General features: G+C 37.2%; 1 protein-coding gene across 1 annotated transcript in view; it reads right to left on the bottom strand.

Annotated features, from left to right (window-relative positions):
• Positions 1–670: 670 nt before the first annotated feature.
• LOC115212063 (dentin sialophosphoprotein) overlaps positions 671–24,245 on the bottom strand; it is a 41,981-nt gene continuing 18,406 nt past the window's right edge. Inside the window, exons 2-5 of the mRNA XM_029780871.2 lie at positions 14,952–16,682; positions 6,412–6,545; positions 2,496–2,682; positions 671–2,450 (exon numbers count right to left, since the gene is read on the bottom strand). Coding sequence (XP_029636731.1) covers positions 2,539–2,682; positions 6,412–6,545; positions 14,952–16,682 — 2,009 coding nt within the window. The 3' untranslated portion in view covers positions 671–2,450; positions 2,496–2,538. The remainder of the gene's footprint in view (positions 2,451–2,495; positions 2,683–6,411; positions 6,546–14,951; positions 16,683–24,245) is intronic.

Genomic DNA, 24,245 nt, shown 5'->3' with positions numbered 1-24,245 from the left:
TATTTAACATTAAAAAAAGAAAGGAAATGCTTTCAGAAATGTAGAAACCTATATACAGATTTCAAAATAATGGAGTTTTTTTAACAAATATAACACAGATGCACACACATGTGTGTACATAAATAACAAGCAGCACTTGCATAAACTCTTGAAGCTTATAGTGCCTCAAAGAAACATGTATTAGATCAGAACTAAAGACAATCATATTCTTAAAAACTACCATGAAGCTTCCTTTACTAATCCATATGTAAAATATGTAAAAACAAAACAAAACAAAAAAAAAACATGAATTGTTTTATATTTTACTATTTTCTAGAAAGTGCAAAGCAATGACTCTCTATTATGAAATAAATGTAACAGAAAAAGAACAAATGCATAGCTTAAAATTAATTTGCCTTCAAATCTATCCTACACCTTAGTAAAACATGAAAATCCTAAACTATATGAATGGGATTATTAACAAAATAAAGTATACAATAATATCAACAAACCCTTGCATTCTGAGAGATTAATTCAATTAAAAGAATATAAATAAACTTTAAGTAGAGTTTTTATAATTATCATGGTAAAATTTCAATATTTGCAACATTTAAGTATCTGATAATGGTCATTTATGTACATAAAATATATGAATTTTGTATAAAAGTTTTCTTTAGATATTGGAGTTCTCCATGTGTGCATGAATGTGCAGTTAAGTAATTTAAAACAAGTATAATCTTAGCTGTCAGGACCACTGTCTCATACAGCAGAGAACAATGTGTCAATTTAGGATTGTTTTGTTAGTAAAAAAAACAAAAAAACTTTGGATAGAAACAAACATATTTCAAAGAAATGTGATATGAAATAGAAAACATGAATGATCAAAAGGCATACATAATAGTACAAACAAAAGTATTTATAGTGTGCGTGTATGTGTGAGTGCATGTGCACCTTTATGTAACAAACTGAAGTATTAAGACTTAAAGTAAGCACTCCTAGAGGAGATATTACTTGGCAGGCTTCATTTCACAGTGTTAGTATAATTTGGAAAAAATTGCAGAATTCATGACAATACAATAAGGTGTTCAAAATGAAAAGTGAGGTGATGAAAGGAAAGTAAAATTTAGAAAAACAAAAAAAAAATGTAAGAAGGTAAGAAAAAGCCAAAAGTTGTAATTTTGAATTAATACCTTATCTTTTTTTTCTCCAAAATTGTGAAAAATTATTTTTGTTAGTACAAATTTAGTAGTAACTTTTAAGGCTTTTTGACTAATACAGTTCACAACACTTTTCCTTAACCCCCAAGTTACATTAAATTCTCAAATTTTTTTTATCAAAATATAATTAATGTTATCAATTGCCATAATAGAATTAGTAAAAAGTAAGGTAAAAATATATATAGGTTAACACTCATCTGCTGCTGGTTGTATGATTTATTAAAGGCTATTGTAAGAACTGGTGAGATAGATACACAAGCGTACAATAGATATAACAAACTCTAAAAATGCAAAGTTATAAATAAAGTAAATTTAAGCTTTTTCAAAAACTTAATATCAGTATAGTTAAGTTCTGACATGTTGATTTTGGTCATCTCTTTAGACTGAATGTCCATTCAACAGAAGTTTTCTAGTAAGAAATCAAAATAATTTTCTTCACTTAAACATAAATAATTTTAGCTTAAATTGAAATATATTATTCTCTCTCTCTCTCTCACACACACACACACAAATATAGTTTTACATTATTTTCCTATAGATAGGTTTGGAAAATAGCAGCCTTCCATATACTTTTCCATTAACTCTCACCGCTTCAACACAGTATGCTGTCTCAGTACACAATGTTTTTGGATAAATGCCCATTTACATACCCTCTCTAGAAAAAAATGGATAAATATATAGCTAATACCATCTAAAGATTAAAAAAAGAACCCAGCTGATAATGTATCACATTTTATATAATTTTCTTTACAGTTTTTGTTTTTTAATGGATGATATATAAACGCCCTCTTGATTTTATGAAATACAAAGTTTCAAAACAAAAATCAAAAATGTTAAAAAAAAAAGTAAATTTTAAAAAAGGAAAGATTTCTTTTTTTATAAATGAAAATAAATTTAATTTATTTTCTCAATAGCACAACAACTTGTTTTTTTTATTTTAATTAAAATAAAATTGTTTGGAAACAGAAATAGGAATCCAAATGAAAAGCCACAAATAATTTATTTGTATTCTTCACAATGTATTAGAAACTTAATTGAACTAAAACAGAAAAGAGAATTGATTTAGAGTACTTGTTAACTCTTGTAAAATTGAAATGAAACGCAAACAAGTTTAAAAAAGGTACTAATAGTTTCAGGAAAAAGAAAAATGTTAGTTTCTACACAGTATGAGAACAAAAAATCTGGTGAATGGATTAGTGGTGAATTGGAAAAAAAAGAAGAAATTTGTTGAAAATTGTCAGTATGAAAATATATATATATATATATATATATATATATATATATATTATATATATATATATATATATATACCGAATTACTCAATATATAAAAAAAATTAATTTTAATATATATAATTCTGTGCAGTTGTTGACTTATCTAAAGAAACCATTACATCATCAACATTAGTTTGCAGTTTCTTATATTCATTAGCATTTGGCCGCCGACCACGTTTCTGGTTTCGCCCTTCTATGATGAACGCAATGATCTAGAAAAAGATAATAATTTTGTTGGTAATAGCTACAAGTATAATAATAATGGTTTCAAATTTTGCCAAAAGGGTAGCAGTTTTGGGGAAAGGGATGAGTCAATTACATTGACCTCAGAGTTCAACTGGTATTTATTTTATCAACCCCAAAAAGATGAAAGGCAAAGTAGGACTTGGTGGAACTTGAACTCAGAATGTAGCGACGGATGAAATACTGCTAAGCATTTCATCTGGCATGCCAACAGTTCTACCATCACACCACCTTCTATAATGATAATATTAATGGTTTCAAATTCTGGCACAAAGTCAGGAATTATTTTATTGGCACCAAAAGGATGAAAGACAAAGTTGACCATAATGGAATTTGAACTCATATCGTAAAGACAGATGAAATGTCATTAAGCATTTTTCTCGGCATGCTAACGATTCTGCCAGCTCACTGCCTTAATAATAATAATAATAACAAAAAAGAGATTATGAGTGCTAACAATTAAAAAAAAAAATTTTTTTTAGCAATTAACATCTTTTAGAGAAGAGACCATTTAATCATAAGCAAAACAAAAATAAAGACAAAAGGTATGGGTTGGATGGTTTGAGAGGAGCTGGCAAGCCTGAGGATTGCACTGAGCTTCACTGTCTGCTTTGACATAGTGCTTGCATAAATTGGATGGAGTTTATTGAGGTTATTGATCCCTTCCTGTCACCAGCCCTCACCAGTTTTCAAACAAAGTAATATTTCTCCTTGGCTAGACATGTTCTCACAATATATTGGAAATATATGAGACTGCTTGCACGACTTTTGACACTCATTTACAATTATCACACAATGTCAAGACAAGGAGACCCAAATACATATGAAAACACATTTTGTTTGTATGTGTGCATGTATGTATATATATATAATCGGGTAATAATCTAGTAGCTCTGTGTTGGCAAGACATATATGCGTGTGTGTGTGTGTATGTATGTATATGTATGTATGTATATATATATATATATATATAAGTGAAGAAGTGGATGTGTGGTAAGAAGCTTATTTCCCAACCAGATGGTTCCAGGTTCAGTCCCACTGCATGGCACCTTGGGCAAGTGTCTTGAGAGTGGATTTGATAGATGGAAATTGAAAGAAGCATGTCGTATATATATATATATATTATATATATATATATATATATATATACACACACACACATATACATATACAGGGTGCAGTGAATAAATTTTCGTTTAAATTACGCAAAAATGAAAATAATACTGAGATCTCATTTTAACAAATATATTTACGAATATTACATAAAAATATCTTGAAATACTAAAGAGTAAATTTATTCAATAAAATCGCCATTGGCTTCAACCACAACCTCCAGATGACTTCGGAATCTCCTGTAACTCTTCTGGGCAGGCTCCTTGTTTAAGTTGGTGAATGTTGCCATAATCCTTGCCTTCAGTTCATCTTTGGTGTTACAAAGAGTTTTGTTGGTCTCTTGCTCAACTGCATCTCACACATAATAACCAAAGGGGTTGCAGTCTGGGGAGTTAGATGGCCAGTTGTTAAGGGTGATGTGGTCACAGAAATTGTCTGACAACCATGACTGGGTTCTCCTGCTTGTGTGGCATGGTGCAGAGTCCTGTTGCCAGACACAAGGTGTTCCAGCAGCCACCCTCTTGACCCAGGGTAGCACTACCTCCTCCAGGTACTTGATGTAGGCCTCCGTGTTGAGTCTGAGATAGTGTGGGAAGATGAATGGAAGCATAATGTTGCCATCACTAGTGATCACTCCAAACACCATAATGTTGACTGAATGTTTTTTTTTTATCACTCTCGGAACATGTTTTTGGGACATGGCAAGCCAATGATTGTTCTGTATGTTCACCATCTGATCCTGGCAGAAATTTTTCTCATCTGAGAAAAACCAAAACATGTTGAGTTGGAGGGGATGCTTGAGTTTATTCAAAAGCTTTGTAGCATAGTCTTTCTTCTTGTCCTTGATGGCTTGGGATAAAAATTAGTCCTTTCTCATCTTGCATGAGGAATACAGAATGTCTTCATGCACCACCTGCCTGATAAGAAACTAAGACATTCCCATGTCCTTACCGATGGACCTGATTGACTTGGAGGGATTGTTGTCAATCATGGCCTTGGATCTCATCAACAAATTCAGGAGTTCTTTTTTTGTCAGAACAATGGGAATGTGTTTTACGAGCTGCCATACCTTCATAATCACCATCAGACTCATTCAACACTCACCGAATCCTCTGCACTGTCCTCAGATTGACACCCAAACACTCTGAAATGTTCATATTGGAGCTTCTGACATGAATGCCAAGCAGTACAGCATGTCGTGCCCAACTGACCCTACTATACAGTGTAGTTGGCAAAATCAAAAACAATGTGCATGTACAAAATAAAAATGGCAACGATATACCCATTGCACCCTGTATATATATGTATTTATTTGTGTGTCTGAGTTTGTCCCCCACCCCCACAATTGCTTGACTACTGATGTTGGTTTGTTCACACAGATTAGTAAACAACGTAGTCAAAAGTAAAAATTGCAATGTACAGCCAAATGGGTATCAAATTATGCATAACCTGTTTACTGGACAAGTGTGTTGAGCTTTTCATTATAAAAATTTATTTTAAAACTTTTTTTTTACCAATTTGTTTCTTTAAGCATTTTGAAAAAATTGTCAAAACAATTATTTTTACAGCTATATGTCCTGTTTTTTGATAACTTATTTAATCTTTTAGCATTTAGACTGGCCATATCTGATCCAAATATTCTACTTGCTTTATATTCAAACTGGCCAGATCCTGCCTCTCATACTTACCATGCAATGTTATTGTAAAAAATAAATAATCACATCTTTAAAATCACAAAGTTGAGCTAATGGAGATGGATAAAAGCTTCCCAATCAATAATGATGGCTGACTTCCACCTGTTTTTCTTTTTGGAGGGGGCAGTGTTCTTTGCCTGTACAACTGCAGGTTGTGGGGATGGGGAGGCATTGAAGTTATGGTCTTTGATTGCATGAGGCATATGAAGTGAATTGTCTAGAAGGATGGTTTCAATAAATGGTTCAGCTGTCAGAAATGAAACAATTGCAGCCAAAAGATAGCTGACATAAGACTGGCTGAGCTTCAGCCAATTAGCTGACTCAAAAGGGCTGTAAAGTATGTTACATTAAGTAGACAGTCTTCACTCAACAGATCTAATGGATGAAGAGACTATGATGACAGGTTAATGGTTAACTTCAGAGGTAAGGAACAAGTCAAGGATATAGACAGGGGTGGATACTAACGAGTCAGACAGTTGATGGTGGCAAAGGATTTGCTCTCTGCACCAACAATACTGTTGTTTAGCCTTGACAGAGCAGATCTATGATCAAAGGCATTTCAGCCATGATCATCACATCATTTCCTTAGGTATTACATATCTGACATTATCCAATGTGTTCACCTCTTTTTAAGAATGCAGGTTGTGATTTGAATGCTGTTCTTGCCTGTGGAGGGATTACATAGAGACCCCTTTGCTTGCTACATAGAATTGTGACAGCCAGGAGCAGTGCAGATTGAAGTCACCAAGAATGGTGGCAACAAAGAGAAGTGAACAACTGAACCATGGAATGTACTCAAAAAAGATTAATATATCATCATTAAGTCAAAGTGGAAATGAATTTGCTTCCAGTTACTAATAAATTTATTCATAAGCAACAAAAATGTTTTACCTTTTGTTTGTTGTGGAAAACAATATATCCAGCAATACAAAGAACAATAGCTGTTAAGAAATAGCCCATGAAATGTGCAGATGAGGGTGCTTCATTGTAAGCCGTGCTCACTGGAGTTTTCTTTGGAACAATATCTGAATAGGAATATTTTACAGAATTCATTGTTATTTTCAAAACTCTGTGTTTCAATAGAAAAATGGTAACAAAATAGTTAAGTATATTTTAATTAACTACATTTTACAATTTACACGAAATAGTAGGAATTATAAATAATCAATTAACTTTAGTTTGTAGACAGGCAAAAACTGAAAACAAAATAGAAAGAAATCTCCATTTCATGAATTTTGATAGGTCTTCTCAAGCACAGCATATCACCCAACATTTGAAAGGTACTTTATACATGCCATTGGCATGAGTGTCAGTTACACAACGCTAGTATCAGCCATGACTGCGATGGGTCTTCACAAGTACAGCATACCACCATTGCCTCCATGAGGACCAACATTCAATGATCATGCTTCATCACTTCGTCCCATGTCTTCTTGGGTCTATCTCTACCATCATTAGATATCAGCACTTCTTCACACAGCTGTCCTCATCCATACACATTACATGACCATACCAGTGCAGTCATCTCTCTTGCACATCACATCTGATGCTGCTTATGCCCAACTTTTCTCTCAAGTTGCTTACACTCTATTGTGCATGCACACTGATATTACACATCTAGCGAAGTATACTAGCTTCATTTCTTTCAAGCCTTCATATGTCCTTGGCTGTCACAGCCATGTTTCATTGCTGTGTAGCATGGCTGTTCGCACACAGGCATCATACAATCTGCCTTTCATACTGAGGGAGAGGCCCTTTATTACCAACAGAGGTAGGAGCTCTCTGAACTTTGCCTAGCCTATTCTTATTCTAGCAGCTACACTCTCAAAGCATCCACCTCCACTACTGACTTGGTCACCTAGGTAACAGAAGCTGTCAACTACTTCTAGTTTTCCCTGCTGGCATTTGATGGAGTCTATTTTCTGTACATTTATGGTGTTTATTGTACCTTTGCATCTTCCAAACACAAAAGCTATTTTCTCTGTTAACAATCCTCTGATATTGATGCACTTTTTATGTGTCTGTATCTTACACCAGGCACATCTTATAGAGTTATTACCTATGCCTACAAATAGAGCAGGGCCATCTGCCTGAAGGGATATGCAATTTGTTTGCTCTCCTACTTACTAAGACTTTGGTTTTTGCTAAATTAACTCTAAGGCCCTTTGATTCTAGACCTTGCTTCCACACCTGAAAAGTCTTCTCTAGTCCTGGAAGTAATTCAGCTATAAGAACAAAGTCATCAGCATAGAGGAGCTCCCAGAGGCAGCCAGTCTTAAATTCCTGTTATTACCTGGAGAACTATGATGAACAAGAGGGGACTGAGGACTGATCCTTGCTGAACCCCTACTTGTACCCTGACAGTGTCATGTCCATGGCTTGTACAGCTCTCATCAACCACTCATCTATTCCTAGCTTCCACATCGACCACTAGATAAGGAGTGGGGGATCCTGTCAAAGGCTTTAGGGTTGATAAAAGCCAGGTACAGGGGTTTATTTTTGGCTAGATATTTCTCCTGCAGCTGCCTAATCAGGAATATAGCTTCAGTTGTGCTCCTGCCTGGCACAAATCCAAACTGCATCTCATCTACACTAACTCTCTTTCTAATTAATTGAGCTATGACCCTTTCTGTGACTTTCATCATCTGGTCCTGTAGTTTGATGCCTCTAATTATTCCAGTTTAAGGCGTCACCTTTGCCTTTGTAGCAGTTGACTATGATGCTGCTACACTAATCATTGCATATGACTACCTCGTGGACAACCTGATTAACTATGAGTGACTAGGCCTACTCCAGATATTTTAAGCATCTCAGTGGAGATTCCTGATGGGCCAAGAGCTTTTCCGGTCCTCATATCCTTAATTGCTTTGTATAAATAACTGTTGATTCAAATAGCTTGTCCCTCAATTGGGTCAACATTTAGCAGACTCTCTTCCCATTCATTCTCCATGTTTAATAGCCTTTCATAATAGCATTTTAAAGCCTCTTTCTTTGCAGAATCATTAAATGCAAGTGAACCATCATCCATGTGGACACATTTCTCTCCTATGACATCCAATTCTCTCTCACACACTGTCTGAAATACTTCAAGTCTCTGGTCCTCACATTGCAAAACATAGGTAAACTTCTTTTCTTCTTCTTCCCTGGATAGATATACCTGTCTTCTAGCTTCCCTTCTGGTTATCTGATACAGTTCCCTGTTACTCCCCACACTTCCAGGCCTGTTTCTTTGCTCTAATGGCTTTGTCTGTAGCATCGTTCTGCCACTGCATCACTCTAGGTCTGGATGGAACTTTGCACCAGCAAAGATTTGGTCTGTGGCACTTAGCAAGCTGTCCTGCAGGAATTCCCAGTTGCTCTCTATGCTACAAGTCTGTAGTTCTTCCTCCTTCTCATCAAATTTCTTAATTAGGATGTCCCTAAATCTTTGACCATATAAAGGGTCCTTAAGCTTCCAAATCCTTCTTTTCCAGATTGGTCCGCTTCTTGGTATCCTTCTGGCTGGGAGTCTAAAGTCACTAATGACTAGTATATGCTGGAGAGTACATTCTTCACCAGGTAAGGTCTTTGTATTTATGAGCAACCATATATCCCACTACCAGGTGAGAATGTAATTGATCTGGCTAGTGTGGTCACCCAACTGGTAGGTTAACAGGTGGCTGGTTGGCTTCCTGAAGCTGGTGTTGCTGATCAATAAGTTATTCACATCATAGAAGTCCAGCAGCCATGTCCCTTCTTTGTTTTAGGAACCAATTCCATGGCCCCCATGTACACTATGGAAGATACTGGGCTGCTGCCCAACAATGCACATTGAAATCTCCAGCCATGAAGATGAGATCACTGTCGTTCATCTTTGAGGCAGCCTGCAGAAGAATATCATAAAAGCAGTCCTTTTGTTCATTTGGTAGACTTGCTTGTGGAGTGTAGGCAGAGATAATTGTCACTGTATTATTCTTCAAAACTAGTCTGAGCTAGTGTAATGTACTCTGACTACTTCTATGACCTTATCTTCCCATTTCTCTGCAAGAAGTATGCCCACACCACCTACTCCAGCACTGTTACCTTTCCAGAAGATTTTATACTTATATGTCATGCCAGTGAGGAACCTGGCTAAAGCTCTCCTCCACCTTACCTCTTGAATGCAACATGCATCAGCATGCCTCCTTTCAAGCAGCTCAACAATCACACCAGACTTACCTTTCAATATGCCTACATTGACAGTGCTAACTCTGAGAACTGGGAAAGGGGCATGGGAGGGAACATGGAAAGAAGGGATGGTATTCAGTACTTAACAAGAAGGTTTCATTAAGTGTTTGATAAGACATATCACATCAGTTGCTCTTGTATTAATCTACTATCATTCAATCATGTTAAAATTACTGCCCCTATTGGGAGTGAGCATAATATAAGCATTCCAAATACAAGCATTATTGCTGCAAACATAAATGGGTCAATGTTTAAATTAAGTAAATAAACAGCTGTGTGTTAATCCATTGTATGTAGAGAGAAAGGAGTAGGTGGTTTGTTAATTTACTAAGTAATGCATCTCCTTTTGGTGCATGCAGTAATATGGATGAGATTGCTGGTTGTGCATGGATAAGTAAAACGGCCAACTTCATTGCATATGAGAGAGAGACTTGAAAGACTTGATCACCAGCGAAATCATGGCAAATATGAAAAGACATGGATTATGAAACAGGGAGAGAATATTGTAAAAATTAAAGTAAGTGTGAATCAGGAATTACGAATTTTGAAAGTTGGTTTAAATCAGATTATGGCATGTTAGTATTGTGAGTTAGATGAATGATGTGCAATTAAGATGAGGGAAAGTTTTTTTAGCTTAGCTGAACATTATGTGTAGAAAAATAATAACTTTCACTGTCCAGCCAAGTTATCCTGACAGTAAATAGATTCAATGACTCACATGGGTCTTGCTGTTTACAACTATTTCCATGGGTTAAGGCATTTTAATTAGTATAATTCTTGGCTCAATACCATGCTTTTGGTCTCAAATGTATTAATTTATAACTCTTTAATTCTCTTCCATGTAGAGAATCCCTGGAACATCTTAAGGATGTCATTGCAGGCAAAGAATGCGTGTGAACTCTTATAATTGTACCAATTTTCAGTTAAATTTTTCCACAAAAGTATTCATTTATATACATTGCTTGTATAGTTTTTAACCCATTCTTCTACACCCAATCTTCTCATAGCCTACCAGAGCAGTTTAATGCCTTCTCAAAGATATCAAGGGCTTAATATGAATTTTAGCTATTTGCAATGATGCTTTTCATACAGTTGGCAAGGATACTAGCAACTTGAGATTGCTAGATACTAAATAGTAGCAAAATGTAGTTAATGGGAGTTTTTCCTTCAGAAATATGTATAGTGAGTAGGTTAGTAAAGGGAGCAGTAGTTCATCATCTCAACAACTATGGTAGAAGGAACAATAAATTCCTTTATATACATAATAGAGAATCCTCTATGATGTTCAGCAATGGACTTAGTAATGTTGAGCAACAAGAGATGTTTTATTAAACAACTCCAATATAGATTCCTCTTGTCAATAACAATCAATATTCAGGTTTCATTTTTTGCGACAGCTTGAGGATGAAATTTTGTTCATTAAAGAGCATGAAAAGTCATAAAATTTCTGTTCCTATTTCTTTGTTACAATTCCATATCTTAGTTTCAAGTATTGCGTGTTGTTTCTCTTGTGCCACATTTTGCAGGGTTTCTCCTTTCACTTGGCAGCTTTTACCTTTATTGTAAAAACACCAGATTTCATTGTCTCAACAAGTTTGTTTTAGCCTAAACAAAACTATTTGACAAGCATACAGCATTATGGTCAATATATATTTCCAAAACCTCAGAATCTTGAAAAAACATATGTGCTCCATGCTGGCATAGATTGGACTATTTAACAGTATCCATTGTGTCCAAGGACTGCATCATGCTCCAATGTCTATTATGGCATGGTTTCTATGGCTGGATGCACTTCCTAATGCCAACCACTTTACAGCATCGACTAAGTACTTTTTCATGCTACCTACACTACTGAGTTTGCTGTGCAGCTTGCAGAACTACAAACCTTAATGGGGTGAGGGTAGGGGCAAACTCCAAACCAGGGGACAAGGGAATGCAACTATAAGAAGTGGGAGGGAGACTGTGGTTCTTGCATGGCTACTCACACCTAGTAGAGGGATGAACAATAGACATTACAAGAGATAGATAATGGAAAAGAGGTAACCCCACAGGGCACAAGGTGAGTCGAAGAATCAGTTTGCAAGATTATATAGAAAGGAGAAAGAAGGGAAGGGGAGGTAAACTTCCAAAATGGGTAGGGTTGAAAGGTGGATGAGCAACGAGCTATGAGTTGGGGGTGGTAGAGGAATGCAGAAGAGAATTGGAGGTAAGCAACAGGAGTGTTACTCTATTAGGAAGATTGCATCTGTGGTGCTTCTTCTGGGGACAAAGTCAAACTGCATCTCATCCAGGTCTACTTTCCCATAGATCAATTGGGTTATGGCCTTGTGTGACCTTCATAACTTGATCTAGAAGTTTAATTTCCCTATAATTGTTTCTCTCTAAGGCTGCCCTTGTAGCAGTTTACAATGATATTTCTATGCCAGTTATTGGCTATGACACCCTTCTGAAGGATTTGATTAATTACCTGGATGGTAATCCCATATATTTTAAGCATCACTACAACTATCCCCAATGGACCTACAGCTTCCCCACTCTTCTTATCCTTGACTACTTTACCACACAGCTGTCAGCTTGAACAACAGCCCCCCTGTTTGGTCAGCAAGGAGTAATCCCTTTTGCATCGTCATCATAATCATCACTTAATGTCTGTTGTCCATGCTGGCATGGGTTGGATGGTTTGGCAGGAGCTGCACTAGACACCATTGTCTGATTTAGCATGGTTTCCATAGCTGGACTGGATGCCCTTCCAAATGCCAACCACTTTACAGAGTATACTGATTGCTTTTTATGTGGCACTAGCATTGGCAGGGTCACCAAGTAACTTGCATGATAAAGACCTCTGACTGGGAGGGGAAGTAGTATTGAGGAAGGTGGCTTTGTGTCATGTGAGTGGTTAAAGAATACTAGAGGGGCACATTAATATTACACAATCATACTAGCTTTATTTCTTTCAAGCCTGTGCACGTCCTCAGCAGTCAGCCCATGTTTCACTGCCATGTAGCATGGCTGTTTGCACACATGCATCATACAGTCTACCTTTCATTCTGTGCAAGAAGCCCTTTGTTACCAGCAGAACTTTGCCCAGGTTTTTCTTATTCTAGCAGCTACACTCTCAGAGCATCCATCCCCGCTACTGACTTGGTCACCTCGGTAATGGAAGCTACCAACTACTTCTAGTTTTTCCCACTGGCATGTGATGGAAGCTGTGCATTTGCTACACACAAAAACTATCTTCCCAGTTAACCTTCCTTTGGTATTGTTGCACCTCTTATGTGTCCATAGCTTACACTGGTTACATCTTATGGAGTTTTTACCTACGCTTTTTCTATAGATCGAGCAGGGCCATCTACCTGAAGGGATTTGTGATTTGTTTGCACTCCTACTTACTAAAACATTGGTTTTGTTAGATTTACTCTAAGGCCCTTCGATTCTGGACCTTGCTTCCATACCTGAAACTTCTCCTTCAGTTCTGGTAGTGACTCAGCTATTAGAGCAAGGTCATCAACATAGAGGAGCTCCCTGGAGCAGCCTGTCTTGAATTCTTCTGCTATTGCCTGGAGGACTATGATGAATAAGAGCGGGACTGAGGACTGATCCTACCCGGAATTCTTCACTATACTCATCGCCAATCCTCACCTTACTGACTTAATTGCTTTATCTACCAAGGTACTGTCACTTCAGATAGCTGGTCCCTCTGTTGGGTCGACATTTGGCAGACTCTCTTTCTCCCATTCATTCTCTTTTTTGAGCAACCTTTCATAGTGGCTTCTCCAAGTCTCTCTCTTTGCAGCCTTATTAAATGCAAGTGAGACATCATCCATGTGGACACATTTCTCTCCTATGACAACATGATTCTCTCCCACGCATTGTCTTGCAACATGAAACACCTCAAATCTTTAGTCCTCACGACGCAGAACACTGGCAAATTCTTTCTTATCTGCTTCCCCTCTGGCTAAGTAAACCAGTCTTCTAGCTTCCCTTCTGGCGATCTGATACAGTTCCCTGCTACTACCACTCATCCAGTCCTTCCATACCTGTTTCTATCAAAGTCCACATCTATCAAGAGCATTTACACATTTCTCAATACACACTGCTGTTATTACTTCCCTCCCTCATATTATGCTTCTATCGCAGATGGGTATATTTGCCAGTAGTCTAAATGGTGCAAAAGCAGAAAATGAATACAGTATAAATGCCAGTTTTAAATAGGAGCCAGTATACATTTTTACTTATTTTAATCTTTCCTGGTTTTTTATTCTCAGTCATTGTTAGAAAGTATTCCATCAGTTTTCAAAGGTTAGTAAAAACAATTTCATTCTTAATATCTAATCTTTGGCTCAGGACAGTCAATATTTTGTCAGAAGCCACAGGACAATACATGTATTGGATATAAATTAGTTACTACATTACTAAATAATAGCAATGAAATAATCATTTATTTTATTTATATCAATTGAATCAACTCTATATTTTTAATTTTTTATTAAGCCTAGTAGGAATAAAGGCATATACCAAAGTCAACCTACATATATAAGACACTAACCATAACACAACAGGGAATCCTTGACATGGTCACTCAACCTACTAGAAATAGCCATATGTCCTGGATATCAGAGTTAACAAGGGGTTAAGCAAAAACAACAGGGACTAAACTTAATACTTTCATGCATCTTGTTCAACACTTCATCATCATCATTGTTCTTATGTCCACTTTTCCATGCTTGCATGGATTAGACAATCCACTGAGACAAATTTTTTATGGCTGGATGTCCTTTCCATTGCCAATCTTCACCTATTTCTAAGATTTCCAACAAATGCACTTTAATAATGTTCAAATAAAAAATTAAAATTTACATAAAATATTTTCAACTAAATTTCTAATTGTAGAACCAATTTACTTAAAAACTGTATAAATTGTCATACTTTCCATGATAAACAGGAGTAGTACTAAATTTATTTTAAACATTTCTAGTATTTTAAATTTCAATTAAACATTTTAGCTTTCTGAAGCCTATAAATAATGTAATATTTTCTTAAGAGAAGAAAAATATTATTTTATATTCACATAACCTAAGGACAGGAGTTATACTATGAAAATTTGAATGCATGTTACATGCCAAATCAACAGTAATACAAACAAAAACCAAAGTACCAAACATTCCAAAGCAAATTTTAAAATTTAATAAATGACAAGTTAAGAAAATGAAGAGAAATTAATTTACCAGGCTTGTTACCAATAGAAAGTTTGGCGCTCTGTTGTGAATCAAACCTATTTTGGATAGCCTGATCTTCTGAAAGTGAAATATTTGCCCTTGTATCAGAAGTTTTTGATGCATCAATTCCAGTATTAGGCGGGTTTTGAAAAACAGATTGGTTATCAGTCTTAGCATCATCAACATGGGTTTTTCCAACATTATCTGAGCTTGTTGAACCCTTTAATGAAATGTTAGAATTAGGTTGACTTCCAGTATTAAGCGGGTTTTGAAAAACAGAAGATTGGGTATCAGTCTTAGCATCTTCAACATGGGTTTTTCCAACATTATCTGAGCTTACTGTACCCTTTAATGAAATGCTAGAATTGGTTCTGTCTCTAGTATTAGCAGCTCCACTTCCAGTTTTAGATGAGTTTATAGAAACATGTGGTATCTCAATATTAGGTCCATTTCTAGTATTAGATAGGTTTAGAGAACCAGGTGATTGAAATCCAAAATTAGGTTGACTTCCAATATTAGGCGGGTTTTGAAAAACATATTGGTTATTAGTCTTAGCATCATCAACATGGGTTTTTCCAACATTATCTGAGCTTACTGAACCCTTTAATGAATTCCTAGAATTAGGTCGACTTCCAATAATAAGCGGGTTTTGAAAAACAGGAGATTGGGTATCAGTCTTAGCATCTTCAACATGGGTTTTTCCAACATTATCTGAGCTTACTGAACCCTTTAATGAATTGCTAGAATTAGGTTGACTTCCAATAATAAGCGGGTTTTGAAAAACAGGAGATTGGGTATCAGTCTTAGCATCTTCAACATGGGTTTTTCCAACATTATCTGAGCTTACTGAACCCTTTAATGAATTGCTAGAATTAGGTTGACTTCCAATAATAAGCGGGTTTTGAAAAACAGGAGATTGGGTATCAGTCTTAGCATCTTCAACATGGGTTTTTCCAACATTATCTGAGCTTACTGAACCCTTTAATGAATTGCTAGAATTAGGTTGACTTCCAATAATAAGCGGGTTTTGAAAAACAGGAGATTGGGTATCAGTCTTAGCATCTTCAACATGGGTTTTTCCAACATTATCTGAGCTTACTGAACCCTTTAATGAATTGCTAGAATTAGGTTGACTTCCAGTATTAAGCGGGTTTTGAAAAACAGAAGATTGGGTATCAGTCTTAGCATCTTCAACATGGGTTTTTCCAACATTATCTGAGCTTACTGTACCCTTTAATGAAATGCTAGAATTGGTTCTGTCTCTAGTATTAGCAGCTCCACTTCCAGTTTTAGATGAGTTTATAGAAACATGTGGTATCTCAATATTAGGTCCATTTCTAGTATTAGATAGGTTTAGAGAACCAGATGATTGAAATCTAAAATTAGGTTGACTTCCAATATTAGGCGGGTTTTGAAAAACAGATTGGTTATTAGTCTTAGCATCATCAACATGGGTTTTTCCAACATTATCTGAGCTTACTGAACCCTTTAATGAATTGCTAGAATTAGGTTGATTTCCAGAACTGACTGTATCTGGAATTTTACCTATATCTTTACTAGAGGAGATAGAATGGAATCCAGTAGTAGTAATTTTATTATCAATGTTCTTGTCTTTTGAAAGCATCGAAGACACTTCAACTGGCTTTATATTATTTCTTTCAGATTCTTCATAACTGACATTATTATCACTATTAATTGTTGTTTCATTCTGAGAAAAATCTGAATCTGTTTTACCTATAACTGAAAAAGAAAACAAATATTAGTCATAAATGTGCATAATTATAATTTTTGATACATAACAAAACTAGGTGAATAATATATATACAATTTCAAATACATGTGTATTATGGTATTTCAGTGTGCCTTAGAAATGCTTGGTGAGGTTCATCTCTTCTGCAAGAGTTCAGTCTCTCAATAAGTTTAGCCTGCCAGGAGAAACAGTTGCCAGAATGTGGCTGCAAATGACATCGGAGACAAAAGTGAAAGTCAGGAGAGAACCATTGTACTTGTCCATCCCTAAGGATGGCAACCAAGGTATTCTCTCAACTTGAACAAAGCAGGCCTGGAGGCATATGACCAATGGACTTGGATAGTGGGATGATTCAGGATGAGAGAAACCAATGATTGTGGACTGCTACTCCTAGAATTTGCAAGCACTCACAAGCTGACCATAGCCCAAACAAGACCCCAGTCAAAACAACATGGCATGCACCCAACACAGGACTCACAACCAAATTGATTTCATCCTCACATCTCAAAAGTTCAAGGCTAGGACAAAGATTTTCCTTGATGCAGATGTTAACAGTGATCATGATTTGGTTCTGATGACAATGAAACTCAAACTGAAAAGACCCATAAGAAAAAAGTAACACATATTAAGTTTGACATAGACAAACTGAATGATCCCAGGGTTGTACTGGTGTTTAAGGTGAAAGTGGGTGGCATGTTAGCTGCCCTTAACATTCTAAAAGATAACATAAATTCCTTGACTGACCACATTGGGAAAGTATTCCAGGAAATGTCTCTAGAAGTGCTAAGGAGAAGAAGAAGAAAGAAAAAACTATGGGACACTGATGATAACTTGAACTTATGTGACTTAAGGCAGGACCTGAAGAAGACCAAGCTAACAGGTCAGGAGACATGTCAGAAACATAATGCTGCAAATAAAAGGTTAAGAAGAAAATGAGGGAAAAATTGATAGCAGACCAGTGCAAAATCATCAAAGTTGGGATAAAGATAGACAAAAGCAAGGTTGCTTTTGAAACCCTCAAAATCCTACCAGAAACAAAGATACACAACATCACTATGACTGACAGCTAAAAATAGGCCTGCTCCTTGCAGATGAGACTGATGTCAACAAGGATGGTCTGAGTAATGTAAAGACTTTTGCAATCACAAACTCAGACATGGCATCAACATCCTGGACAATTTCAACAACAGCAATAATGGAGAATTAGGGAACATTCCAATTCTCCAGGTGGAAATCAAAGAGGTAGTGTGCATACTAAAAAATGGGAAATCCCCAGGAATGGATAATATCCCATTAGAATTCCTGAAACACAGAGGACCAAAGCTTATCAAGGCACTAACAACCTATTAGAAGATATGTGAGAAGAAGCAGTGACCAAAGGAGTAGACCAATTACTGATGATATCCATGCCCAAGAAACTTAACTTAAGACTCTGCCAGAATTAAAGAACAACCAGCAACAACAAAATATTGCTAAAATTTCTGCAAACATTTAAGAAACATGCAGGAGAACAGGCAGGATTTAGGCCCCAAAGGTGCACTGCAGGGTAAATATTTAACATTAGACTGTTCGTTGAGAAACATCTGCAATGTCAGTTTGACCTCTATAACAACTTCATCAACTTTGAAAAGGCTTTTGACTGCTTGGCACAATGGGTTATGGCAAGTGATGGAGAATTACAACTTCAACAACAAACTCATCAAAGTAATCCAAGAACTGTATGTAAACTCAAATAGTGTAGTTCTTTCTCCTGAACAACAACATTGAATTCTTCAGGACAACAGTGGATGTTTGACAAGGATGTCAACTTTCTCCAGTGCTTTCCAGCATCTTCGTGGAGAGCATCATACAGGAGACATGCCGATATTTCCACCCCTCTGTTTCTAATGAAAGACTGCCCAGTTCCAGCATGCACTTTGCTAATAAAACTGACCTGTTAGGAAGGAGTGAAGAAGAACTACAAAAGCTCATCATCAGGCTGGAAAAAGCATCAAGTGTGGTGTTATCTCCCTTTCATTAGTCACCTACCATAATGGGAACTTTCTAGTTTAAAAAGAACACATTCAGGTCCCTAACAGTGGGAGGCCATTACTGTGTATGCTTTGCTAATAAACGGACATATCTTATCTCATGCTGAATTGTCTTTCTATTTATTAACCAATATTGTCATGCTTCATTATACTACTACATGGTGTCAGAAATGGGATTCCGAATGATTTGAAGTACAAAAAAAAAAAAAAAAGAATTCTTCACAGAATTGTAAGTTTATTTTTTTCATTTGATTTGGAGAATGTCCGCAAGGCCTTTTTCTGCAAGTGTCCCATCTCCAGAGCGAAAGTCTTTATTAGGAAATGTGGCTAGCACGTGGAGAAGATTTAAACGAAACTTTTTGAATTATTCGATTGCCAGTTGACTCTCAACTGAAGTCGACACTGGATATCAAACTTCTGTATTTCTGGCCACTATTGAAGAAGAATGTTTTGATATATATGAAGGACTACAGTTTGACGATGAAGAACAGAAAAATGACCAATCTGAAGTAATTAACAAATTCAAGGAATTTTTCATTGGTGAGACACACAAAGTTTATGAGTCTTATCAATTCCACCTTTGTAAACAACAAAATTTTGAGAACCTAGAAACCTACATAGCTGTCTTGCACCAACTTGCAAAAAACTGAAACTTTGGAGAATTAAAGGACAGACTTATTAGGGATCAAGGTGTTGTTGGTGTTAAAGACGATCTTTTGAGAGAAAAACTTTTAGCAGACAAAAAGCTAACCCATGACAAATGCTTACAGATATCAAAATAACAAACAAAAGCTATTTCCTCAACTGTCAATGCAACAGGATCCACAATTAAACTGTGTCACAGGACCAAATAATAAAAAAGAGCATCAACATATAAAAAGAAGATGCCTGAGAGAAAGTTCATGCAATGTGGAATGTTCATATTTCACAATAGAAATGACATTTTCCCTTTTCACACTTTCGTTTAATTTAGTGTAGTCGACCCAAAGTCTGACTCTTCCATCGTTTTTTGGGACTGCTACAATGGGAGCACACTAGTCTCAGCAACAAAATGCAGACGGTGTTCAAAAATAGGACACTACGCAACTGTTTGCAAGAATTTTTCAATGGTTAGGGGAGTTGAAGAGGAAGAACATCATTTCTTAGGTTTATGTTTCTTCGGAAAATATAAATGCAGTTTGTGAAGACAATAAGATAGAACAGCTGGCAAAAATAGGAATCACCACCAAAGTCTGCAGCACAATTGTCGAATTTAGACTGCACACTGGCACAGATATGACAGTAGTATGTAACTGGTTCTTCAGGAAGAATTCTCCAATAATAAAACCTACAAACAAAAGGTTATATGGACCAGGTCAACACAAAATAAAAGTAATTGGACGTGTAGATGCCACATTGAGTTATGGGAAAGCAACGTCACAACAGGAACTGTACGTAGTGCAAGACTTAGTTGAACTATTATTAGGTGGATCAGCAATTAAAGGTCTCAATCTATTAAGTAAAATCAATGTGATAAAAAGTGAAGCTCTCCAATACAAAAAAGACTTCCCCAGTGTGCTTACCGGCCTAGGGAAATTGAGACATGTATACAAAATTCACTTGGATGAAACAGCTCAACCTTTCTCAATTACCACCCCCAGATGACTACCACTTACCATGAAGAAGAAAGTCCAGCAAGAGTTAAAACGATTGGAAAAAGAGAAAATTATCCATCCAGTGAAGTGCCCAACAGACTAGTGTGCTCCCATTGTAGCAGTCCCAAAAAACGATGGAAGAGTCAGACTTTGGGTCGACTACACTAAATTAAACGAAAGTGTGAAAAGGGAAAATGCTTCACTTCCTTCAACTGATCAACTTCTTGCTGAACTTGAAGGAGCTATGAAACTTCACTGAAACAGTGGTTTCCATCAAATAGTTCTGCATGAAGACTCATAGATACTTACCACTTTCATCACACAGTATGGAGAATTCTGTTATTTACGGTTATCTTTCAGAATAAGCTCTGGACCTGAAATTTTCCACAGTGAAATGTCACACATTGTGTCAGGAATACCAGGGGTCATTTATGTACTGGTCAGTGGAAAAACACAAGAGCATGCTAGTGAGTTGAAATTTCTGGGTTATCCAAAGAAGGAATCTGAGTAGATCCTGAGAAACTAAAAGCAATAAAGGAATTGACCAGACCACAAAATGTGTCTGGGCTAAGAAGGTTGCTTGGTATGGCAAATCATGTTGGCAAATTCGCTGAGAATTTAGTAGAGACGACCAAACTAATCCAGGATCTACTTAAAAAAAAACCCCACTTGGATATGGGACCAGCCTTAAGAAACAGTGTTTTGGATTCTAAAGGAAAAACTGAGCTCTGCACCAGTACTGATGCATTATAGTGCTGACAAACCAACAAAAGTCTCAGCAGATGCATTGTCTTATGGCTTGGGTGGAGTGCTTCTTCAGAAGGAAGGAGATAGCTGGAGATCTGTATTCTATGCATCAAGATCTCTCACTGAGACAAAGCAGAGATATGCCCAGATTGAGAAGGAAGCATTAGCAATCACGTGGCATTGTGAGAAGTTTGCTGACTTCTTGATAGGATTACCGAAGTTCTTGATAGAAACAGATCACAAGCCTCTACTATCACTGCTAAAGAGTAAACGTCTCGATGGATTGGCTTCAGGAATCCAGCATTTCCGCATGCACCTAATGAGATCACATACACCGCAGGGAAAAACCTCATTACAGCAGACATCCTATCCAGGACTCCTGACAGCATACTAACGAAACAAGAGTTCCAGCAGGAGACAGAGACAGACATGTTCGTCTGTTCTATCATAGAGAGCATCTCCGTGAATGACAAACAACTGAAGGAAATCAGGCAGAAACAAAACACCGATAAATTCTGTGGTCAAGTTATCAACTTCTACAAGATGGACCACTGGCCTGAAGCAGCCACACAAGATCTGGAACTGAGACCCTACTCGTTTGTACGGCAGTAGCTAACAGTTTATCAGGGACTCTTATTGTATCAGAGCTGACTCATCATCCCCGCAGACTTCCAAAAAGACATCTTGGATCGTCTACAAAAGGACACCAAGGTATCCTAAAATGTTGAGCACTGGCATGGGACAATGTTTGGTGGCCAGGCCTTTCCAAGCAAATTGCTGAGAAAATAGGAGGATGTAGTATCTGTGAGAAGGAAAAGAAATATCCACCAAAACCACTACGACCTAAGTTACTTGACTATACATGGCAGAAGGTAGGAACAGACCTGTTCAAATTGAAAGGACACAGATATCTATTAGTCACTGACTAATATTCTAGATGGATAGAGATATCTCATCTACAGACAACAATATCAGGCAGTATCATTGACAACTGCAAGTCAATATTTGCTAGATATGGTATACCAGAGGTTGTCATTTCTGATAAGGGTCCTCAATTCATATTGCAGGAGTTCTGGGATTTTTCAAATGTTTATGGCATTTTACACCTCACCAGTAGCCCCCATTATCCGCAAGGAAACGGAGAAGCTAAATGAGTGGTTCAGACAGTTAAAAACCTAAAAAAAGCAAGTGATTCATGTATCACACTGCTTAATTATTGCAGTACTCCACTACAACATGGCAGAGTTGTTGATGAATAGAAAACTCAGGACTTGCATTCTAACAATTATTTATAAAAATGTATCCTGCCAAGAAAATGTTGAGTAACACAAAAATGCAGACTCTCAGCTAAAATTGAAACAAAAAGTAAATTTCGACAAATGTCATTGAGCTAGAGAGTGTGCATCTTTTACTGAAGGACAGCCAGTCCAGCCAAAGTGGTGAAAACTCTATCACGAAGGTCAGTACTTGTTGAGGCAGATTCAGGACTATGTTGTCAAAACAGAAGCCATCTTTGCAATAGAAGTAGGAAAACCAAGTTTTCTCAGATACTAACCCAACAGAATTGTCCGTCTTACCAACCGTACCCAGAGACATTTCCAAGTACAGCCGTGACAATGCAGCAGAACATCTCATCGAACAAGTTGATCAACCAGAGACTCAGTTCACTGTGCACAAGGACGTCTGACCTGTCAACTCAGGAAATCCCAAGCCATTAGTGTACACTAGGAGTGATTGGAGAATTCGACCACCAAAGAAACTGTTGTTATGAACTCATAACCTGAAAGGGGGATGTGGTGTTATTTCCCTTTCATTACTCACCTACCATAATGGGAGCTCTCTAGTTTAAAAAGAACACATTCGGGTCCCAAATAGTGGGAGGCCATTACTGTGAATGCTTTGCTAATAAACAGACATATCTTATCTCATGCTGAACTGTCTTTCTATTTATTAACCAACTAGCAGCATAGCCCGGTATGTAAGAGCCCCTAGTAGGCAACGACTAATCCCAATCTAGTCCTTTCCCTCTAGGGAACGAAGGCGCATGTGTAGGTTGCAATGTCTTCTCTTCACTCGAATACTTCTGTGTATACGATGTTCCTAGCTGTCCCTTTGGGCGAAAACATGAAAACATCATTGCGCCTCCCAACGCGTGAACAGCCCACGTAGAGTTGACCGTGGGCGAAGCACTGTTCGCCCAACTGTAACCCAGCAACTTGTAGCGTTTGGCCTTGGGATTTATTGATGGACATTGCAAAGCAGAGTTTAACAGGAAACTGAGAACGCCTGAAGTGGATTGGTAGGTCAGCGCCCGATGGTTGAAGGTGCATGCGTGGAATGAAGACGTCCTCTCCCTTCCCACAACCGGTAAGTATTGTGGCCGTTATTAAATGTGGTGGCAAATGTTTCACAACCAGATGTGTGCCGTTGCACTGTTTAGGTGGAACCAAATTCCTGATGAGCATAATGGGCGCACCGACTTTTAACTTCAGGATGTGTGGCGGCAGGCCTGGCGGTTCAAGTGAATTCAGGAATTCAACAGGATAATCAGCAAGCTCGGCGGGGTCTGCTGTCCTATCAATAGATTTGTAGATGTGGACATTACCAGGAATAGCTTCAAGTAGCTGGATATTGATGGAGTTGAGAGTTAAAAAGGTCGAGTTGCATCCCCTAGACAGTCTGTACCAGGAATAGCTTCAAGTAGCTGGATATTGATGGAGTTGAGAGTTAAAAAGGTCGAGTTGCGTCCCCTAGACAGTCTGTGGTTTGTGTTTCTGATTCTCGACCCCATGTCGAATTTATTGATTTTTTTCAGAACTGGGGGAACTTTTCAAAATTTTCGCTGCGTTAGTTTTGAATTATGACATTGGGCTATGTGTGTGTCAAGTTTCATCAGAATCGGTTGAAAGCCGTGGTCAGGGTGAGGGTACAACCTAACAGACACACAGACACGCAGACAGACAAACTGCCGTTTATATAGAGAGAGATATTGCCAAGCTTCATTATACTACATCAAGAACACATGAGGAGATCAGCCCAGAAAAGAGCAAGATCTTGGTTAATAGTAACAACCAGAATACAGCAACCAACATTGTGCTGAACAGAGAGAGACTTGATGAAGTGGAAACATTTAAGTACCAAG

This window comes from Octopus sinensis, linkage group LG5, assembly GCF_006345805.1.
Source record: "Octopus sinensis linkage group LG5, ASM634580v1, whole genome shotgun sequence".
NCBI lineage: Eukaryota > Metazoa > Mollusca > Cephalopoda > Octopoda > Octopodidae > Octopus > Octopus sinensis.
Note: the sequence above shows the minus strand (reverse complement) of the source record. Positions and strands in the feature narration are given on the sequence as shown.